Raw genomic sequence first — 20081 nt, 5'->3', positions numbered from 1 at the left:
TGGATGTAAAATTTGCCTTCCTCAATGGAAATTTGGAAGAAGTGTACATGGAGCAACCGGAAGGGTTTTGGTTACATGATGATGAAACCTTTGTGTGCCGGTTGAAGAAAGCCCTGTATGGTTTAAAGCAAGCTCCTAGAGCATGGTATTCAAGGCTAGATAAGTGCCTGAAGGAGCAAGGATTCAAAAAGGGGAGTGCTGACAGCAATCTATACATCAAGGCAGTTGGAAACCACATGATCATTGTGGTTGTGTATGTAGATGACATCATTTTTGGAGGTAACAAGAACACTCTATGGAAGGACTTTGCTAATCAGATGAAAATAGAATTTGAGATGTCTATGCTTGGAGAGCTGTCATTTTTTCTTGGTTTGCAAGTCTCACAACGAGACAAGGGAATTTTTGTCTCTCAAACCAAGTATGCCCGGGACATGTTGAAGAAATTCCAAATGAAAGACAGCAAACCGATAAGTACTCCCATGTTGACCGGATGCAAGTTGAGCAAGGATGATGAATCACCGGTGGCGGATCAGACATTGTATAGATCTATGATTGGCAGTTTGTTATATCTTACTGCTTCTAGACCGGATATAGTGCAAGCAGTATGCATGGTAGCTAGATTTCAAGTTGCACCCAAATAGTCACATGTAAATGCAGTCAGGAGGATATTCCAGTATATACAAGGGACACTTGATTATGGACTATGGTATCCCAAGCAAGGGGATTTTATCTTGCATGCCTACACTGATGTTGATTGAGCAAGTTGTATTGATGACTGGAAGAGCACTAGTGGTGGTGCATTATTCCTAGGTAACAGGTTGGTCTCATGGCAAAACAAGAAGCAAGATTTAGTTTATCTATCTATTGCTGAGGCAGAATATATTGCTGCTACCACATGCTATTCTCAGGTGCTATGGATGAAGCAGACCCTCAAGGATATTCAGGTAGAAATGTCTAACCCGATTTCCATCTAGTGTGACAATTCCAATGCAATTAACATATCAAGGAATTTGGTTATGCACTCAAGGACAAAGCATATTTCCATCAAATATCATTTTCTCAGGGACAAGGTGGCCGATCAGGAAGTCAATGTAGAGTATATCCCGACAAGTGAACAAGTGGCTAATATATTCACCAAGCCTCTACCAGTAAACACTTTTGAGTATCTGAGGCACAAGTTAGGAGTGGTGTCACCTGCTTCATGCACTTAAATGTGTATGCAAATCTATGGTTCAGGGGGAGTTCATTGTAAAATCCCCTATCTCTTGGACCATATGTTGGACACGAGGGGAGATCAATTGTTTATGATGCAGTACCAGCATGCTTGAACTTTTGCGTGTACTAGAAGAACAAACTGCAGAAGAAGGAAATTGTTGTAGGAATACCCAAGAGAATTTCATGATGACGGGAATCTACTTTCCCAATTGGTAGCACTCATGGTACAATTACATTTGATTCTTATATGTTGTTGGTTGAGTGGATAGTGGTCAAAGGGGGAGAATACATTGTATAACTAGTAGAGAATGAATTAGATGGAGGGATGCCCCGACCCTTTGTCATTATTGTCAAAGGGGGAGAATGGTCCAATGGGTCGGATGAAGGAACAGAATGTGTTGACATCAATACCAAAGGGGGAGATTGTTGGAATTATGTTGTCATTGATGTCAACCAGAGAATGAATTAGATGGAGGGATGCCCCGACCCTTTGTCATTATTGTCAAAGGGGGAGAATGGTCCAATGGGTCGGATGAAGGAACAGAATGTGTTGACATCAATACCAAAGGGGGAGATTGTTGGAATTATGTTGTCATTGATGTCATTGTTGGAATTATGTTGTCATTGATGTCAAAGGGGGAGAATACATTGTATAACTAGTAGAGAATGAATTAGATGGAGGGATGCCCCGACCCTTTGTCATTATTGTCAAAGGGGGAGAATGGTCCAATGGGTCGGATGAAGGAACAGAATGTGTTGACATCAATACCAAAGGGGGAGATTGTTGGAATTATGTTGTCATTGATGTCAACCAGTATGAAGGATGGAGTGTGTAAGTAGACAAAAAAGGTATGTTACTAGTACACATGAAGTGCAGCATCTACCGGTAAAGCAGGACCACCGGTAAGAAAGCAAAGAAGAACAGAGGGATATGATCACCAGTAGACAAAGAGAAGTATAATGCAATCGGTAAATGGACTCGGTGGATGGACCAGCATGTTTCATGGAAGGCCAAGTTGATCCACCGACAAAGGAAATGTTAGCAGGTATGAAGGTCCACCGGTGAAGTTAGGTTATACCGGTAAGGTGAGTTAAACCGGTAGTAAGTCTTGGTCGGTGAAGGATGTCAAACCGAATTTACAATCTAAGCATAGGTGGATGTCGACAAGGATGACAGGTGGACACCAGGTGGCAAGCACGCAAAGGTCGATGAAGTTTTCATCGACGTGGTAGTTTGACAAGCAGGTCGACATTAATGAAGAACCCGCAAATCATGGAATGATGGCAGGATGTTGTGGCTCAAGGAAGACAGAGAGGCAAGATGATTGATCTAATTTTGTAGGACAATCTGATCCTTAAGCTCGTTGGTCGAAGGAAACAGCTAAAGCATTAATGGTGATGTATAGAGAAAGGCCGAAAAGCATGTTGCAGACACCTAAAAATAGAAAACGTGCATTGGAAGGCAATGATATGGCAGTACTGATTGATATGATGTTGATGATCATTTCAAAAAGCAGATCTGTTCAGATTTGATACAAATTGAGTTGGTAGAGGAAAACCTTAGCATGCCACCGTTTGAATGTTTCTTTTGGCGGAAACCCTCAAATATAAATATGTGAACTCGAGACTGGATATGGCCATGTTGAATGAGAGTTGTGAGAGAAAAGAGAGCTTGAGAAAGAAGAGAGACTATCTATCTGAGAGTTCCTTTCACAGAGAGTTAGAGTGTGGAGTCGGCAGGCTGAATCGGTGAGAGGTTCTAACAGACAAAGATAGAGTAATCGGTAAACTGCTATAATCTTAACAGTCAAGCGTATCAGTAGAGATTGAATGGGTAGGAAGGCATCCAAGTGTGATACTGTGTAGGTTGGGGTTCTAAGAAAGAGAAGAGAGGCAGAGAGTAACCGGTAAGAGATCAGAGAGAGCACTTTGATAACCGGCAGTAGGACTGGTGAAACAAAGGAAGGTGATAATCGGCAGACATCAGTTGATCAGGTGTTGCAGAACTCATTTGCAACTAGGTGCTATCATTGCATTAAAATTGTATTTCATTGTATTACACCAAGTTGGTGCTTGGTGCAGGGGTTGGTGCTCCTTGGGTTGGTGCCCTAAAATCAGTAGGGGTTGGTGCTCCTTGGGGTGGTTACCTAAATCATTGTAACCTGTTGTTTCATTGTGACGCTGGATTGGAGCAATAGACTCCAGCAACATTTCTCACTGAGGTTTTTCCCATATAGGGTTTTCCTCGTACATCTGGTGTTGTGGGTTATGCATTTGTGTGTTTGCCTCTTTTGATATCCTCTCATATCTTACTGATTTGATTGCTTAGTATTTGGGTTGTTAACCAGTACTCAAAGCTTGGTTTAAAGAGAAAAGATTTTAGGAACAATTGATTCACCCCCCTCTCAGTGGTACATTGTGTTCAACACAATCTTTTTTAAAAATGAACTACATCGATGAAGTGTTCATGAACAAAACTACCATTTCGCGTTCATTCCGAGAGATCTGAAAAAAATGAATTACATAAATTCCATGAATAATAAATCATACTATGATATCATCATCATAAAACTTAAGAGCCTATTGAATCATTTCAAAGTTACCATACATACCCTCAATTGTGTCTTCCTACATTATACTAGTTGTTTCAATCACCAACCTTTGGATGTATTCTTAAAGAATTGAATTAGAGAAGGAAAAGTATTGAGTTTGATATATTTTGTGTAAAACCCAATAGTTTATCACTAGTTTAGGTTGCAAACCTACTTGTAATGGTGCAAAACTAGGGTTAGGGTTAAATTAAGATAATAAAACCACTAAATGGTCTAATTAACCATTACATTAGGGAGGAAAGGAAACTAATAGACGTGGCCTTAAAAGATCAATATTTTGATCAAATTGCAGACTCCTTTCATTAAGGCCTTTCTCTTTCCCTAGATTGAAATTATTTGATTGTTGAAGATTAGGGCAAAATAGGTGATAAATGAAGTGATCTAGTAGAAACAGTAAACTACAAATGTTGCACAGAGAAACAACTTGGATCTAGGCAAAATAAAATGTCTAGAATCCACTCTCAGAAGTTCACTCTAATTTTTCAGGACCAAGTACTATCAATTTGCCATGCTTCTCTAAATTTTTTGTCATTAAAACCTGAACCTGTTCATTTTTGTGAACTTTGTTGATCCTCCCGAATGCAGCTTTGTACCTATTTCCTGCACACAGAAAGAAAGGGGAATTTGTTAGAAAAAGGGGTTTGCCTAAGTCAAACCCCAGTTTAGGAATTAACCTTGAATGAAATAATGCAAATATTGAAATAAATGTTGAATAGATATACCTCAAATCTGGAATTGTTGATGGCAATTCTTTGCTCTTTGAATGTAATCACAAATGTAGTATGTAAAGGCATGACAAACACGTGAACATGAAAAACCTTCATACTCATGCTTGCACAAGATTGATGTAATTTTGCTCCACAATGATTGAATGATGAATACGCAGCCTTGAAGATCTCTGAAAATGTTTGATAATGAATGCTTGACAGATGCACGAATATTAGTCCTAAATTGATATAATGTCTTTATATAGGGGTATCTAGGTAAATTACTAATTAGGTTGACCTCCAACAGTCATGTATATCCTCGAGGGTCAAATCTTAGTAGGGAGACATAGAACCTACCCCATTTCAAATTGGGTTCCCTTTGAGGGGGACCATGACATTTTAGGGCGCCATGGTCCAGACCAGGATGTACCACACCCTAGTCCCTCTTCAAAGGGAACCAAAATAAGGTTTCAGGGAGGTGAATACCCCTCTTTGGGTCCCACAATAGATTATACATGACATCAAGTAATAAGCAAAAATCAAACCTAGAGAAGGGATGGGGATAGAACGCGCTAAAGTAGAAGCAAAAACATGAGGTGTAAATTGTACAGGTGACAACTTACGACGCTACACTACTTAAAATAAATATCATCCCTCTTTGCTACAAAAAACTCAAAACAATATAATGATGACGAAGGAGAAAGAGAAAAGGTTAAATTTGTACTCTTGGATTTATCAAGAAGGTTGTATTCTTCCATGACTAATGAAGTATAGAGAATGAAAGGTTTGTAAAAAAGTTATCATTGGATGCCTCAATACATCAACTCAAAATAAAGACTTAATGGGATAAAATCTTTCTAAAATTCATTTGACTAATCAATAGTTATTTGATACTCCTTTAATGCTTCTAAATCTTTTAACCTCCTCTACTTGGTTTCTGCAAGATACACAAACTCATAGTTTAAATTAAGATTAGATTGCCTATTAATGATTATATGAAGCTTTGACACATTTTATGCTTTCAAGATAGCCAACTCCTCATCTCCATATTTTATAAAATTATCAATAGGGAGGCAAAGGAAATCTAAACTCTTCAAATTCTCATCAACCCAATAAATATTGTTAACTTTTTTATTATTGTCTCCATAGTTTTCTCTAATGTAGATATGATGTTAAAATGCCATCTTTCATTTTTTGTTCCATCGCTTGTATACATTATTTTTCATTTCCTTGCATAACATTATGATTGGTACAACCCTCAAGAGTGTACATGCATTGAAGATGAGGAAAATATAGAAGACATGAAATAGATAAAAGATCTGAAAGATTCAATTTACCTTGTCTTTTACCTTATCATCTCATGAATTGAGAAGAAGTTCTCCACTTGATTTGCTCCTTTGATGTTGTGTAGTTGGGTGGAATGTGGTTTCTTATTGCAACACCAAAATGTTAGGATGAGGATCAATAGAATAAATGATAGAATAATCATAGGAAGAAGGTGGATTAAAAAATTACTTGGACAACATAATGATAGCATAAGAATGGATGATCAAAATGAGAGCAAAGGCCTCGATTTAGTGATTTTTCATGATGAAAATCAATGGCCAAGATTTGATGATAAATGAAAGGTTAGGATTGATTGAGAAAGAGGGCATGTATTGAAGGCTTAGCCTTGTGAGAAGCATCACAAGGAGAAGGCATGAGAATTGAATGTATCATAGGTGTAAGAGCTAGGCATGGGAGGACACGTGGCAAAGCTCATAAAAGGGACGTGTCTATGAAATATGTAAGAGATAGGGTGGCTTGGGAAAGTGACATGTTTGTGACATGTGTAAGAGATAAGATGGCTATGAAGTGACATTTGCATGGAGGGTAAGGACACTTGTCGCATGATAGAAAATTTAGATATTGATCCATGTAGATGGATTCAGTGGCTAGGATAGATTGGACAAGGATCGAGGGTGAGGTGGAATAAAATATTAGAGAAAATAGTAATGAGGTTAATTAGCCTAAATCAATTAATAAGTAGGTATTAATTACTTGATTTAGTTAGATTGTTTGGCTATAAATTTTAGACAATTAAATAAATATAAATTTATTTAATTAAAGGTAAAGGCTAAAGATAAAGAATGAATTAAATAGATAATAAATATTTATTTAAATGGCTAGGATGGAGTAAAATCAAGTTTAGTGGGATATGAATGAATTTAAGTGTCTACATTTCGCCTCTCTTTGATATAGTGTCATGAAGTGATGTTATATCAAAGAAGAATAAAATGTAGTGGATAGAAAAGGGTAAAGATTAGTAGCATGATGCATCGGTCACTAATATGATGAGGAAAGATGACAAGGAGGTAGTGGTATGCCCCCTTGAGATGAAATGTGGTGTTCAAGAACACGAGTGTGCTCTCAAAATGGATAGGAGACTATACAATAAAGGATTCATGAGAAAATGATAGGGATAATGAAGAGATGGATGAGAGGAAAGATGGATGAATTCACCTTTCCTTGTACCAAGATAATTTGTCAACTTTATCTCTCCCTAATAGATCATAAGGTATTTAATTATGAAGGGATAGGGATGGCTAAGAGGAAGAATGGAGGAGAATTATGTTGTGGTGGTATAAGCAACCTAGATTTGATATTGACTTGGCATTATGCAACGAGGTATAAGGAACCAAGATGACAATGTGTCAAGCACGTAATCAAGAAGGTCAAATACAAACATTTATTATAAAACCATGATATGGAAGACTATGATGCATTTGTGGCAATAGGATGCATAGACCATGATAAATGCAAACAATGATAACACACACAAGCAAAAAGAAAGAATGCATAAAAGCCAAAAGCAAACCAAAATGTTGCCCCTAGTCAAGCTGAAAAATGAATGATTGATTGACGATGATTGATAATGATGAAGATAGCAATGTTAACGATAAGAAACAATGCATATCCCAAGGACTAGGAAGGATACGTCCCTATGATAATAATTGGATTAAAGTAGATCAATGGATTATTAGCTGATTTGGATCAAAATGATGGATTACTTTTAGGATGATGGACTTGACTACAAGATTGGATTGCATGGATTATGATTGATTGCACTTAGATGGGATGATCTGGAATTTTTGGATTGGATGGATGGAAGGAGGATAAACGGATTGGATAGGATGGGATTGCATGGAGGATATGATGGTCAAGATAGTGTAATGAATATGAACTAACAAGGGAGAACCAAGGTTTGGTAAAAGGATGAAAAGCTAGAGTAATTGTTTAGATATGAGATAGAGAGATTGAGTGGATGGATAGTGATAGGAGATGGAGGACTAAATGAGGGAGGACAGGATGATGGAGGTACAAGGTGTATATTGCAAATGAGTGAAATTCCCCACACTATAGGTAATGCATATAAGGATGGAAGGATAATGTGTAATGGGTGTAGATGGTAGAGGAAGTAAGGCTTGTATTGTCCACAACATGTATGGATATTTTTCTCATCCTTATCAAGATCAAAGGTAGGAAGGGGGGATGGATTTGGAAATGGTGAGGGATATGAGATGGAAGATATGGATAGGATAGTCAAGATAAAAGATAGGAAAGGGGGATGGATTTGGATAGGATAGAGAATGTGAGATGGAGGATATGGATAGTATAGTTAAGATTAAAGATAGGAAAGGAGGATGGACATAGATAGGATGGATTTTTATTTTCTTTAGCATGTCCTTTTGATGGGAAATTTTGATCCTTGGATTTTTGTGGATTTTTGGTTTTGTGCTTTTTAGTTTTGGCATCAAAATTGCTTTCAATCATAGTGGTGGGAGTGCATGAAGATGGATGATTTTGAGATCTTATTGATGGAGTAATGGAGGGAAGATGTTGGAAGGAATTCAAGGATGTGTGCCTTTGTTGATCTTTCTGGGGATTTGAGGTGATAGAGTGGTGAAATTTGAGATAAAATTGATGGAATTGGTGGATGGAGGTATATAAGGACCCAAGATGGATGGAAGGGATGAAGAATTTAATTTTGGGATTAAGAAAAACCAAAATGGATGTGGATGAGGAAGGAATGGAATTTAGGACATAAGGGCCCAAAATGGATTTGAAAGATGGGGGATGGTGAGATTTAGATTTATATGAGGGGATACATTATTTGGGAGGGATAGGAGTACCAACATCTTGAGCATGAGCTTAGTATCCAAGGTCATATGAACTTGGATTTGACTTGATATGGAAGAGTTCTAATATGCCTTGTTCATGGAAGCTTAACCTTTTTCCTTGATAGTTCATGTTTGACAAATCCTTTTACCAATGGGATACTTGTTTTGAAACCAAGATGTGAGTACATTTTGTGGGGGATATGAGGTGGAAGGAATTGTAATTTTTTTGAGGAAATTGTGTTGGATAAAGGTGTAGGAACCAAGTTGATAATTATAGGATTCATTAATATCTTGGATGGGGCTAACGAAATCTTGTGGAGGATTAGGAGGAATATTGGCATGTTGAGATAGATTAGGATCATCACATGGAGATGAAGGGATATTTTGATCTTGAATTGGGAGGGGATATCCTGATCTTGATGAAGAAGGGAGTTATTAGATGGGATGGAAAGGGTGTTTAGACCTTGAGATAGAAAGAGATCATTGGATAGGATGGAAATGATGTTTTGATCTTGATTAGGAATGGGATCATGAGGTGAAGTGGAAGGAATATAATCATGATGGGGTGGAAGTGGTGCTTTGTTCTTGAGGTGGAATGGGATCTATGATATTATGCTTTGAACCAATTTTTGGCATATTTGGAGTTGTGTATGGTACCACAAAGATTGACTCTTCAATTTGGGTCGGTAGAGAGATGGGAGATTTGTGAAGCTTAGCAGATTTATGTTTGGCTTCATTTGGAGGAGATGGAGGTGGATGCATGACATGGGGAAATTACATAACTTTGTTTAGGGATGGGGACTTAGTCTCCTTTGCAAATAGTCAGATAAATTCATGAAAAAATGACTTGGGGAATAGGGATGATGTGGATTTATAGAATGTAGATGGAACTATTTATGATTTTGGAAGATTATAATTATATGAAGGTTTAGGATTGTGGCTTGGAGAACTAGGATTGTGGATTGGGAGATTGGGATTAAGGATTGTGGGATTAAGTGGAGAATTGGGATTAACTGGATAATTAGGATTAGATGAAAGATTATGATTATGGTTTGGAGGATTGTAACATAAGGGACTTGAATTGGGGATGGAGGTGATGGTGGATAGGTATGTGGATAGGTGAGAAGATGGAGGTATAGATGTTGGATGGGAGGGATAAAAGACATAAATATATGAAAGAAATGAAAGATATAATTTACCTTATCTTTTACCCTCACATCTATCTTTTACCCTCTCATCTCACTAATTGAGCTAAAGTAGCGGCATCCTTTTTCTACTTTATTTTCTCTTTGATTTTGTCTAGTTGGGTGGAATGTGGTTACTCAAAACAGTAGCATCATGTTAGGATGAGGATTGATTAGGAAAACGGACAACACAATGATAGGAAGGTGGATGATATAAGATTAAAAATTATTTGGACAACATGATGATAGCATGGGAGTGGATGACCAAAAATGAGAGCAAATACCTTAATTTATAGATTTTTCATGAAGTAAATCAATGGACAAAATGTGATGATAAATGGATGGCTAAGATTGACTAAGAGAGATGGCACAGATTGAGTGTCACAAGGAGAATGGTTGTGTAAAAGTTGAATGTGTGAGCACACTTGGGGAAGCTCATGAAAGGGAATGTCTATGAATTATCTAAGAGGTAGGGTGGCTATGAGGTGACATTTGCATTCTCTCACATGTGTGAACAAGAGGAGGGTAGGGACAATTGTCACATTATGGCAAGTTTAGATCTTGACCCATGTAAATGGATTCAATTGTTAGGATTGAGTGGACAAGTATTGAGGGCAAGGTGGAATTAAATATTAGAGAAAATGGTACAAAGGGCTAATTAGCCTAAATCAATAAGTTAAGTAGGTATTAATTACTCAATTTAGTTGGAGGATTTAGATATAAGGTTTGAAATAAACAAATGTAAATTTATTTAATTAAAGCTAAAGGTTAAAGATAAAGGATGAATTAAATAAATAAATAAAATTATTTAATTGCTATGATGGGATCAAATCAAGTGTTGTAGGTGTAACGTCATAAATTGTACGCACTTGCTAAAGCAGTACAATTTAACACCTAGTTTAGCACCCACCTTGGCGCAGTTGCATTTTGCATTGCATTTCCTCTTTAGCACTTAATTAATCAAATTAATTAGGTCTAAAGGTTCTATTTCATCATCTTCCACATCATAAAGTCGGGCCCTTTCATTAAAGCGTGCCCCTTTCATTTTATTCCTCCAATACATCATCTAATCAAAAACCCTAATTAAGTCCTATTTTGAACTTGGGGGCTTGATTTCGGGGGTCAAAACATCTCGAAATCACCTGTAACTTCGGGATTCTCTCTAAAATCATCATATCCGACGGCCCTGAAAATTTGGTGAAAAGTTGTCGGGACCGTGGCGCCCGGAGTGCACACGGTCCCGGACATTTTTCCCGAAATTTTAGGAGCACGATCCAATCATAAAATAAAGCTTAACCCCAAGAAATTGGCGGGATATTCAATCTCTAGGTCAGCCAAAAGACGAAATTACGACCTAGGGTTTCATACATAAGAGCTCTCTTTCTTCATTTGAGAGGACCGGATTTTTGTTTTCAGGAACCTCATATGCAGTGAAAGAGCAGATCTTTGAAGACTTCAACCACTCTCAACATTCATTCTCCAAGCATTCATCAAATCCATTCATTCACTTAGGGCTTTGAAGGCATTGAAGAGCAATAAGGGATCACCGACTGAAGATTGGCTTGTACCCCTCCCTTGGGGTTGGGTATGATTTCATGTTGTTTTCATGTCTTTACATAAGCTTCATTATATCACTAACATTCATGCTTTAGAACACTTGGCATCTTGATTTGGAGCATTTACATTGTCATTTACAAGCAATTAGGGTTTACTTTCTAGGTTGCTCTAGTTTGCTTACTTGCATTTTAGATCTTGCACACACACAAGGTCTGCACACACATTACTTTTACAATACAACTTGGCTATTCGTGGAGGTGGAAATCACCGAAGCGGGGGTTTGACTAAGGCAAAACCCTATATAGCCGCCCAAACACCTCTTTCAGATATAAGTGCAGATTTCGGGATTCAGACGACGCCGCAAGTTACAGATCCGAAAGAAGCAGACGGAGACGGAACCACACACCCAGTTTCAGAGCAGAAGACCAGGACAAGGGCGTGGGGCGCCCTAGTCCTGCCAGGACAGGGGCGCTGGGCGCCCTGGTCCCTGGGACAGGGGCGCTGGGCGCCCTGGTTTACAGCAATCTTTAGCAGTTCGGACAGTTTTCCAAAGTGCAAGACAGCAGTTTCAGGTGCAGAATCAGGACAGTGGCGCCCGCGCCCCCGTCCCGAACATTTCCACTCAGATTTTGACTCCGGGTACGCATTTGCATTCTTGTCTTATCTTTGTATTTACAGCTTTCCATTGTTTGAGTTCAATTTTGCAATCTTGTTATTAGTTCATACTTGCATTTTAGGGTTAGGAATTGAACTTGCATAATCTTACCTTTCAATTACAACAAAGGAATAGAAATCCTAATAGGTAGCCCGTGGCTCTCTCTTTCACAAAAAGAAGTAGCCAATTGTGTGATACCTCTAGGCTCTTTCGTATTCCGTAATGTGTGTCAAAAGGTAGGATTAGGGCATGATAACCTAGTCTCGCTTTTTCCCCCACACGGTAGGGTATGTACGAATTTAGGTGTCTTTACTTAAATCTACAAACCCATAACTTTTAAGCGTAGGAGATATAGAAAACCTATAGAGGAACCAAGTTGTCCGATAGTATTCAAGTCATGGAATGATCTACTCCACAATTCACAACGAAATAGAGGAACGGGTTTTCTAGAAGCTTAATAAATATAAAACATATGAAATTCATAACCCACAAGAACTAGTGGTTAATCATCTAGTGCTTTCATATAACCAAGAATTGCAACCATTAACCCAACATAAGCACTCAAAGAGAAACACAACAACCATACAACAGGGGAATCACATATTTCTAAATAATATCTCTAGGTCATAACCATGCCAGGGAAAAACAGATGTCTAACTCCACTAAAAATAAGATCCTCTACAATTAACTTCTAGTGCCCACCATAGATCTCAATGACAATAAAATTTAGATGTTATAGCTTCCAATCTCACAAATTTGTAAAATAATGTTAACATGCAAAACATCCACTATAATTCACAAGCCTTCAACAACTCCTCATACAAATATGGTTCTAATACCAAATATTGGATAAAATATAAATCTCTAATCCAATCATTAATTATCAAGGTTCCATTGAAACCATGATATCAATTGATGAGATATAAGGCTTAGAATACTACAAAATAAAAATCTAAAATTTGCATGCAAATATGTAATTAAGTTGCCTTAATATGAAATTCAAATAAAGATAATCAACCTTGTTATGATATTTAAAATATCTATATTAAAATGCCTAACCTTGAAATAGTCACCCAAGATTTAGCTCATAAATCTTGGTTGGCTATCTCCATGGCCAAATCTTGCATAATATGGATCATTTTATACCAACTCTTTCATGGTATCAAATCTTACAAGATTGCTTCTTGTTAGTTTTTTTTAGAATCTTAGGCTACAAATCTTGGTTTCTCTTGAAAAGTTGAGTATACTCTATAATCTTAGGAATCAAAAACACTTGATTGTATACTCTTTATGACTTTATATTGTAGATTTAATTTAGAGCACGTTGGTAAAAATCTAAGCTTGCTATTTAGTTTAAGGTATCTAAAAGTTAGTTTGACCTTAAGTTTTGTTTGAATTAGAAATTAGTTGCAAGACATAAAAGGGTTTGAAGTTGAAAAATAGTTGCTAGATATAAAATATGCTATATTTTGAAACATTTTGGGTCAAATATGATTGTACCATCACGTCCAAAAAAAAAACCAAAGAACTTAAAGATCTACAATGGATTTAGTAGATTTAAGCACTTCTAATTTATATACAATCTTTAAGGTATGTAGATACTCACCAACTTCTTTAGTGGTGCCACTTGGCATGAGGCCCATCACCCTTTAAGGCTATCATTGGTTGATGATTGGTAGAGAACTTACTAGTGGCATTTATTAGTAGCTTCTACCATAATGTGACAAGAATTACCCTCAAAACCACATCAATGTGTTCTCAAACTAGTAGACAGTGGTCTAAGTGTACTAATGATAGTTTTTAAGCTTGCAAGTTATATTAATATACCCGCTAACACGAATGTGATATCAATAGGTCATCTCCCCCAATCTACCCCCTTCATCATGTAACTTGATTTTTATAATTGACATTTGGAGACTCTATTCCCAATCATATGAGCTCCTTACGTAGACATTTTTTTCTTTGAAAAATAATTCCATGAGCATAATAGTGATGTAGATTCTTTTTAACATTTTAGTGTTTATATTTTTAAAAATTATAGATTTTTGGAGGTGTTGCTAAGTAGTTCTCATTTTAGGTACTTTCGAGACTTCATTTGGATTCATATTAACATTTTTTTGTGCTATTTTTTTGAAAATGCGTAATTTTTTATGTGCTTTACAATAGTTTAATTAAATTTACCTCATGATATTAAAAATTATAATTGCATTTATGTCCAAATATGGCATATGTTATGCACTAAGATCAATCCACTTCCTTCACTTATTTGACAAGTAACACCTATAATTGCATAAAAAATAAAATGACAAAATCATATATTGCTCTTAGTATTATTTATAGAATAAAATCATAAGGAATCTTCTCCTTGGTGCGCTTCCATTCCTCTTGATTTGTATTATTTTCTACTAGATTCATCATGGAGACTTCTTACACCTTACAACTATCCTAAATGAATATATGAAATGAACAAAATGCTAAAAAATAAGCGATAAAAAATAGTTACAAGCTTGATTTAAAAAAAAACCTAATGATTAACTTCAAAATAACTAATGGTTGAATAGTAGTGAAATCATTAGTTGCTTGAACTTATGTCTATTGTTGAGTTTTTTCACATTAAGAACTTGGCTACACCAATGGTTATGTGGACTACATCATCAAAAATCATTCAAAAAATAAATGAAATTGAAGGACATTTATCAAACAGAAAATAAAAATAAAATAAAATAAATAAAAAATAAATTTAAAAAACAACTAAGTCTTAATCTATATGTAAGACTTCATCACAAAATTGAAATCACTAAGAGCACAATTAAAAGGATTGTAAACTTAAAAACTTATATACACAACTAATAGAGCGTTAGACATGAATATTTAGTGTTTGTCTACCTTCTATACTAGACAGAGTGCTTGCTTTAGGAATGATTTTAAGATACCTTCCTTTTACCTTCCTTTTTTTTACCTTCCTTTTTCCTTCCTTTTTCCTATCACTGAATAGGGAGAAAGTGAATCTTATTCAAATTTAAAAATAGGAAATAAATCTAAGAACACGATACACATTACTTTCATAGAACATAAAAATTTGTCTTTCCAAGGGCAATAAGGAAAATCCTAAATGTACATATTCATTACTTTCATAGAACATAAAAATTTGTCTTCCAAAGGGCAATAAGGAGAAACCTAAATGTACATATTTCAAGAAATTAAGGAATGATAAATTGATGAATTGAAGCAGCTTATTAATGAGAACCAAATCAATTTTTCCTCCAATAACAAAGAGATGTAGGGGTAAAAATATGCATGTGTAATTGTGAAGAAAGATTTATTGGCATTAACAAAGGATCATTCAATGATGTTCTATATGTACCACCATTGTCAACCAATATAGATTTATTGGCATTGACAACATGTATCACCATTGTCGACCAATATCCTTTCTATCTATTAAATCAAAAATAATAAATTAGAAGAGACTTGATTTCAAATCAAATTTTGTGAATTAGAAAAGACTATTTGATTTCACATCAAATTTTGTGAATTAGAAATGACTTTTTGATTTCAAATCAAATTTTGTGCCTCATAGAAGGTACCCATCTTTACATGTTTTCTCATTCTTCCTAAGATGTACATAATAAAATGTATGTGTGTTAAAATTGATTCACCTCTTAGATCCTATCCACACTAGTTTATATAAGATTGCCTAAGGGGTTCTTTGGATATTATCACTTAATATCAAGTCACAAAAGTAAGACAATTTCCTATGTAAGGTTTACATATTGTGCTTACAATATGTAAAAGCAAATAATTCTTTAGACATTATCACTTAATATCAAGTCACAAAAGTAAGACAATTTCCTATGTAAGGTTTACATATTGTAAGCACAATATGTAAAAGCAAGGAATTCTTTGAACATTATCACTTAATATCAAGTCACAAAAGTAAGACAATTTCCTATGTAAGCTTTACATATTGTAAGCACAATATGTAAAGGCAAGAGTTTTGTTTAGAAGGTGAAATAATTAGCTAAACAACATGATCATATTATCCTTTTCAAGGCAAGAGTTTTGTTTAGAAGGTGAAATAATTAGCTAAACAACATAATTATATTATCCTTTTCAAATTTATCTTAACCTTAACTGAGTAGATTTTTTTATAGTAGCAATTTCCTATGTAAGGTTTACATATTGTAAGTACAATATGTAAAGGCAAGAGTCTTGCTTAGAAGGTGAAATAATTAGCTAAACAACATAATTATATTATCCTTTTCAAATTTATCTTAACCTTAACTGAGTAGATCCTTTTATAGTAGTAATTTGCCAATGCTTTTATAGCTTCTTCCTTATTTTTAACCTTCTATATTCTTTTAGAGACAAAACTTAACAAAGAAATTATCACTTAATATCTCTAGTAAAATTTGAAGCACTTAAAAAAAAATCCTTATTTTTAAACCTTCTAAATTCTTGTAGAGATGAAACTTAAAGAAATTATCCCCATGATCTCTAGTAAAATTTGAAGCACTCCATAATGAAAAAATAAAAGTTTAATGAGAGCAAGTTAGTTAGAGCATGGAAACTTAAACTAATATACAAAAGCAAGTTGGTTGGAGTGTACAAATTTGAATTAATATAAATAAATATTTGAAACTTGTTAAAATATTTGTTACAATGGTTCTTAGTTTTTAGTTTTCAATATAAATTATTTAAGATAAATGTAATCATATGTATAACCTACACTACAAATCTTCATCAAACAAATCCAATATAGTTTCAAAACCTCATAAATTCATCTTGAACAAAATTCATAAGAGGCTTAATAATTTCAATACCCAATCAATAATAGACTTAATCAATTTTCAATTTTTAACAAGTTCATGTCACTTTATATCCCTTTATCAATCAATTTTTGACAAGTTCATGTCACTTTATATCCCTTTATCAAACCACCTTATATCCTAACTCTTAACATTACTCTTTGAACCATCTTTTAAAAGATAATATCTATTACTTTACATCCTTAAAGGCATCAAAGCCTCTTCATCAATGAAAAGAGGAAAGAAAAAACAAAAAGAATTAATAATAAAAATTTTAAAAAACAAACAAACAAACAAGATGAGTATATATCCTTTATCAATCTAAAAAAGGAGACGCATATATATCCTTTATCAATCTAACATTACTCTTTGAACAATCTTTTAAAAGTTAATATATATCACGTTATATCCTTTATCAAAGCCACTTTATTTATGAAAATGTTTTGTTTTTTGTTTTTTTTAAAAGGTCAAGAAACTCGAAAGAAAGGGCAATATCCATCAATTCAACCCACCTTATGACTAGCAAATATTTTACAAACATAAAACAAAACACACAAAAGGGGTCAAAAAACTCAAAAAGCAAAGCAATTGGTAAAACTATTTTAAGTGTATAAAACGGATTAGTAGTAAATGACCTTTCTCTCAAATGAAAAAACCTAAAGAACACTAGGGGAAGAGTACCAATAGATAACATAGTTCCAATAACCATCACCTTATTGTCATGTTGGCCCCCCAATAGCTGTTATAGTGAAAACACCATTAATAAATTTGTTTTGTACCATTAACCAATCATTTTTTGTAATTAATTGACCCATTTGTGCATAACTATTGGAACATTTGTCCAATTTGTATACCACTATTGGATCATTTGTGCACCACTATTGGGACATTTGTCAACAATACTAGTGATTTTGAATTGACAGTTACTAGAACATCTTTAGTTAGGTATCAAACAACACTTTGAAATGTGCATTTTTTGACATTTGTGCACATAACTGATTCAAAAGCATACATCATTACTATCCAGAAGCCAGATCAATAGCTATAAACTATAAACAATTAAGTCCCATACAAAGACAACTGAAAAAAAAAAAAAAATCATAATCCAATGTACCATTTAAGATCTGTGGGTGCACAAAGTTAGCTATGACGGCTACTGATGCTCTTCCCCTAACAGAGGGAAATCAGTGGAGCACCAAAATCCAATTGATGTCACCAAATAACGCTTTCATTTAAAACATGTACAATCAAGTCACTCTGAAACAGGAAGTTTTGGAACAAGGTTGCTGTAGATTCAGATAACGGAATTTGATAAGTTGAAATTCTTCAAAAAAGCCAGGACGCTCAATTCTTGTTTAAACATCCATCCCTTAGCGATCGTGTTGCTCAACCAGCTCAACCAGCTGTGCCATTTAGTTATGATTACAAAACATAGCCTAATTTTGAGCATGGTACAGAAAGAGGCATCGCTGCAAATTGAACTTAGTAGCACAAAAAAATCCTCCCGGGAGAAAATTTGAATACTATGCAATACATGCTAGGAAAAAAGAGGTGAAATGAGGAAAAAAATCTGCATCCAGATGAATTTAATTCCAATTTCAGTCTCACAATGAAGATGGTGAGGTTTAAAAATGCCTAGCATGAATTTTTCCACAGTATACAAAGATGAGTTAAAATGTTTCTGACATAAAATGCTTAAGAATAATAAAAAGAAAACCCTAATTTACAGAACATTGAGCTACTTTAAAAACTTTTTCTTTTGGAAACACTGGGCCAGGCATAATCAAAGATACCGCATCTCCGATGAAAGAGGATACTAGCGACATAGAGATTAATAAGTAGTGTTCTTCAAAAGAAGATATCTTAAAATGAACCCCTTACAATGGAAACAAATTACAGCTTTAAAAGCGTCACACAAAATCAAAATCATGTTTCTTTACAGAAATATTTAAACTTCAAACCCTAAGAAAAATCCAACAAAATCGAAAGAAAACATCAGATCCAAAAGTATGTGGTGTCTACAGACACCGTAACAGAAGTGATAGAAAGCACGAGGAAAAAGAAGATCAACCGGATGTATATTTCGTCACGGCCTTTGTGCCCTCGGACACGGCATGCTTGGCAAGCTCGCCAGGAAGTGTCAATTTGACCGCCGACTGCACCTCACGAGACGAAAGAGTGTTTCTCTTCGAGTATTTGCCCAGCTTTGACGATTCTGCGGCCAATTTCTCGAAAATGTCATTCATGAAGGAGTTCATGATAGACATGGCCTTGCTGGAGATGCCGATCTCAGGGTGTACCTGCTTCAAAACCTTATACACATAGATTTTGTAGGTTTCCACGCTCCTCTTCTTCCTCTTCTTCTTATCACCTGCACCCTTGGCGATCTTCTTACCAGCCTTGGGGGGAGCCTTTTCCTTGGGCTTCTTCTCCGCAGCGGCGGTAGGAGTCTTCTCCCCCACCGTTTTCCTCTCTTCGGCGGTCTTCTTTTCAACGGGCTTCTTCTCTGCCTTGGGCGCCATTGTTGTTACGCAGGAAGCTCGGATGACACTGAACTAGAAAGCAGACTGAGCAAATTGTCAAACAATTGAGAATACTTACAGATATCTGGTACTATAGAATTGACCAAACCAGTGTTTTTATAGTGTTTATCTCGCATTTGTCATTCATTGGCTCTGTCCGTCCGGCACGGATCATGAACCTTGTAAAATCTTCACCATCCGTTCCGGGTTTCAGATCAACGGCCTGTCTTACTTTTCAAGTACAGCAGAATAAAAGGTAGGTAGTTTAGACGAGTGTCCCCTTGCCTATAAATAATTATATCCGATGATTTTTGAACAAATCTTTAATTTTTATTATAGTTTATTGGATGGGCTTTAGGCAGGTCCCTATGCTACTATCTAGCTGCTTTTTTTGTTTTTTTTAATTAGTCATTAGTCTACTTGTTTGGAAATTATTTGTTGAGCTAGTGATTTCATGAATATTTAGTTTTTTGTTTTATTATTAAATAATCATTTTTATTTTTTGTTAATAGTGTAGACATCTAAAAGTTGCACAATGAATTAAGTAAATTTTATTCATTTAATTATTCATAATTCTTTCAATTAATTAAATTAAGATTTAATTAATATCTCTATTCTTCTAATTGACATTTTAATCAAATTAAATATTTGGTTAAATCTC

At 35.3% G+C, this 20081-nt stretch overlaps 1 protein-coding gene across 1 annotated transcript; it reads right to left on the bottom strand.

Moving 5' to 3' along the window:
* Nucleotides 1-18723: 18723 nt before the first annotated feature.
* On the bottom strand, nucleotides 18724-19524 carry LOC131079052 (uncharacterized). Its single transcript, XM_058016934.2, has one exon. The coding sequence runs from the start codon at nucleotides 19418-19420 to the stop codon at nucleotides 18965-18967; it is 456 nt and encodes a 151-aa protein (XP_057872917.1). The 5' UTR covers nucleotides 19421-19524; the 3' UTR covers nucleotides 18724-18964.
* Nucleotides 19525-20081: the final 557 nt, after the last annotated feature.

This window comes from Cryptomeria japonica, chromosome 4, assembly GCF_030272615.1.
Source record: "Cryptomeria japonica chromosome 4, Sugi_1.0, whole genome shotgun sequence".
Classification (NCBI taxonomy): domain Eukaryota; kingdom Viridiplantae; phylum Streptophyta; class Pinopsida; order Cupressales; family Cupressaceae; genus Cryptomeria; species Cryptomeria japonica.
The sequence above is the reverse complement of the archived record's forward strand: the minus strand, read 5'-3'. Positions and strand labels throughout refer to the sequence as shown.

What these genes read in the sequence shown, in the direction of transcription:
- LOC131079052 (XM_058016934.2), bottom strand. Translation starts at nt 19,420, where the DNA reads ATGGCGCCCAAGGCAGAGAAGAAGCCCGTTGAAAAGAAGACCGCCGAA.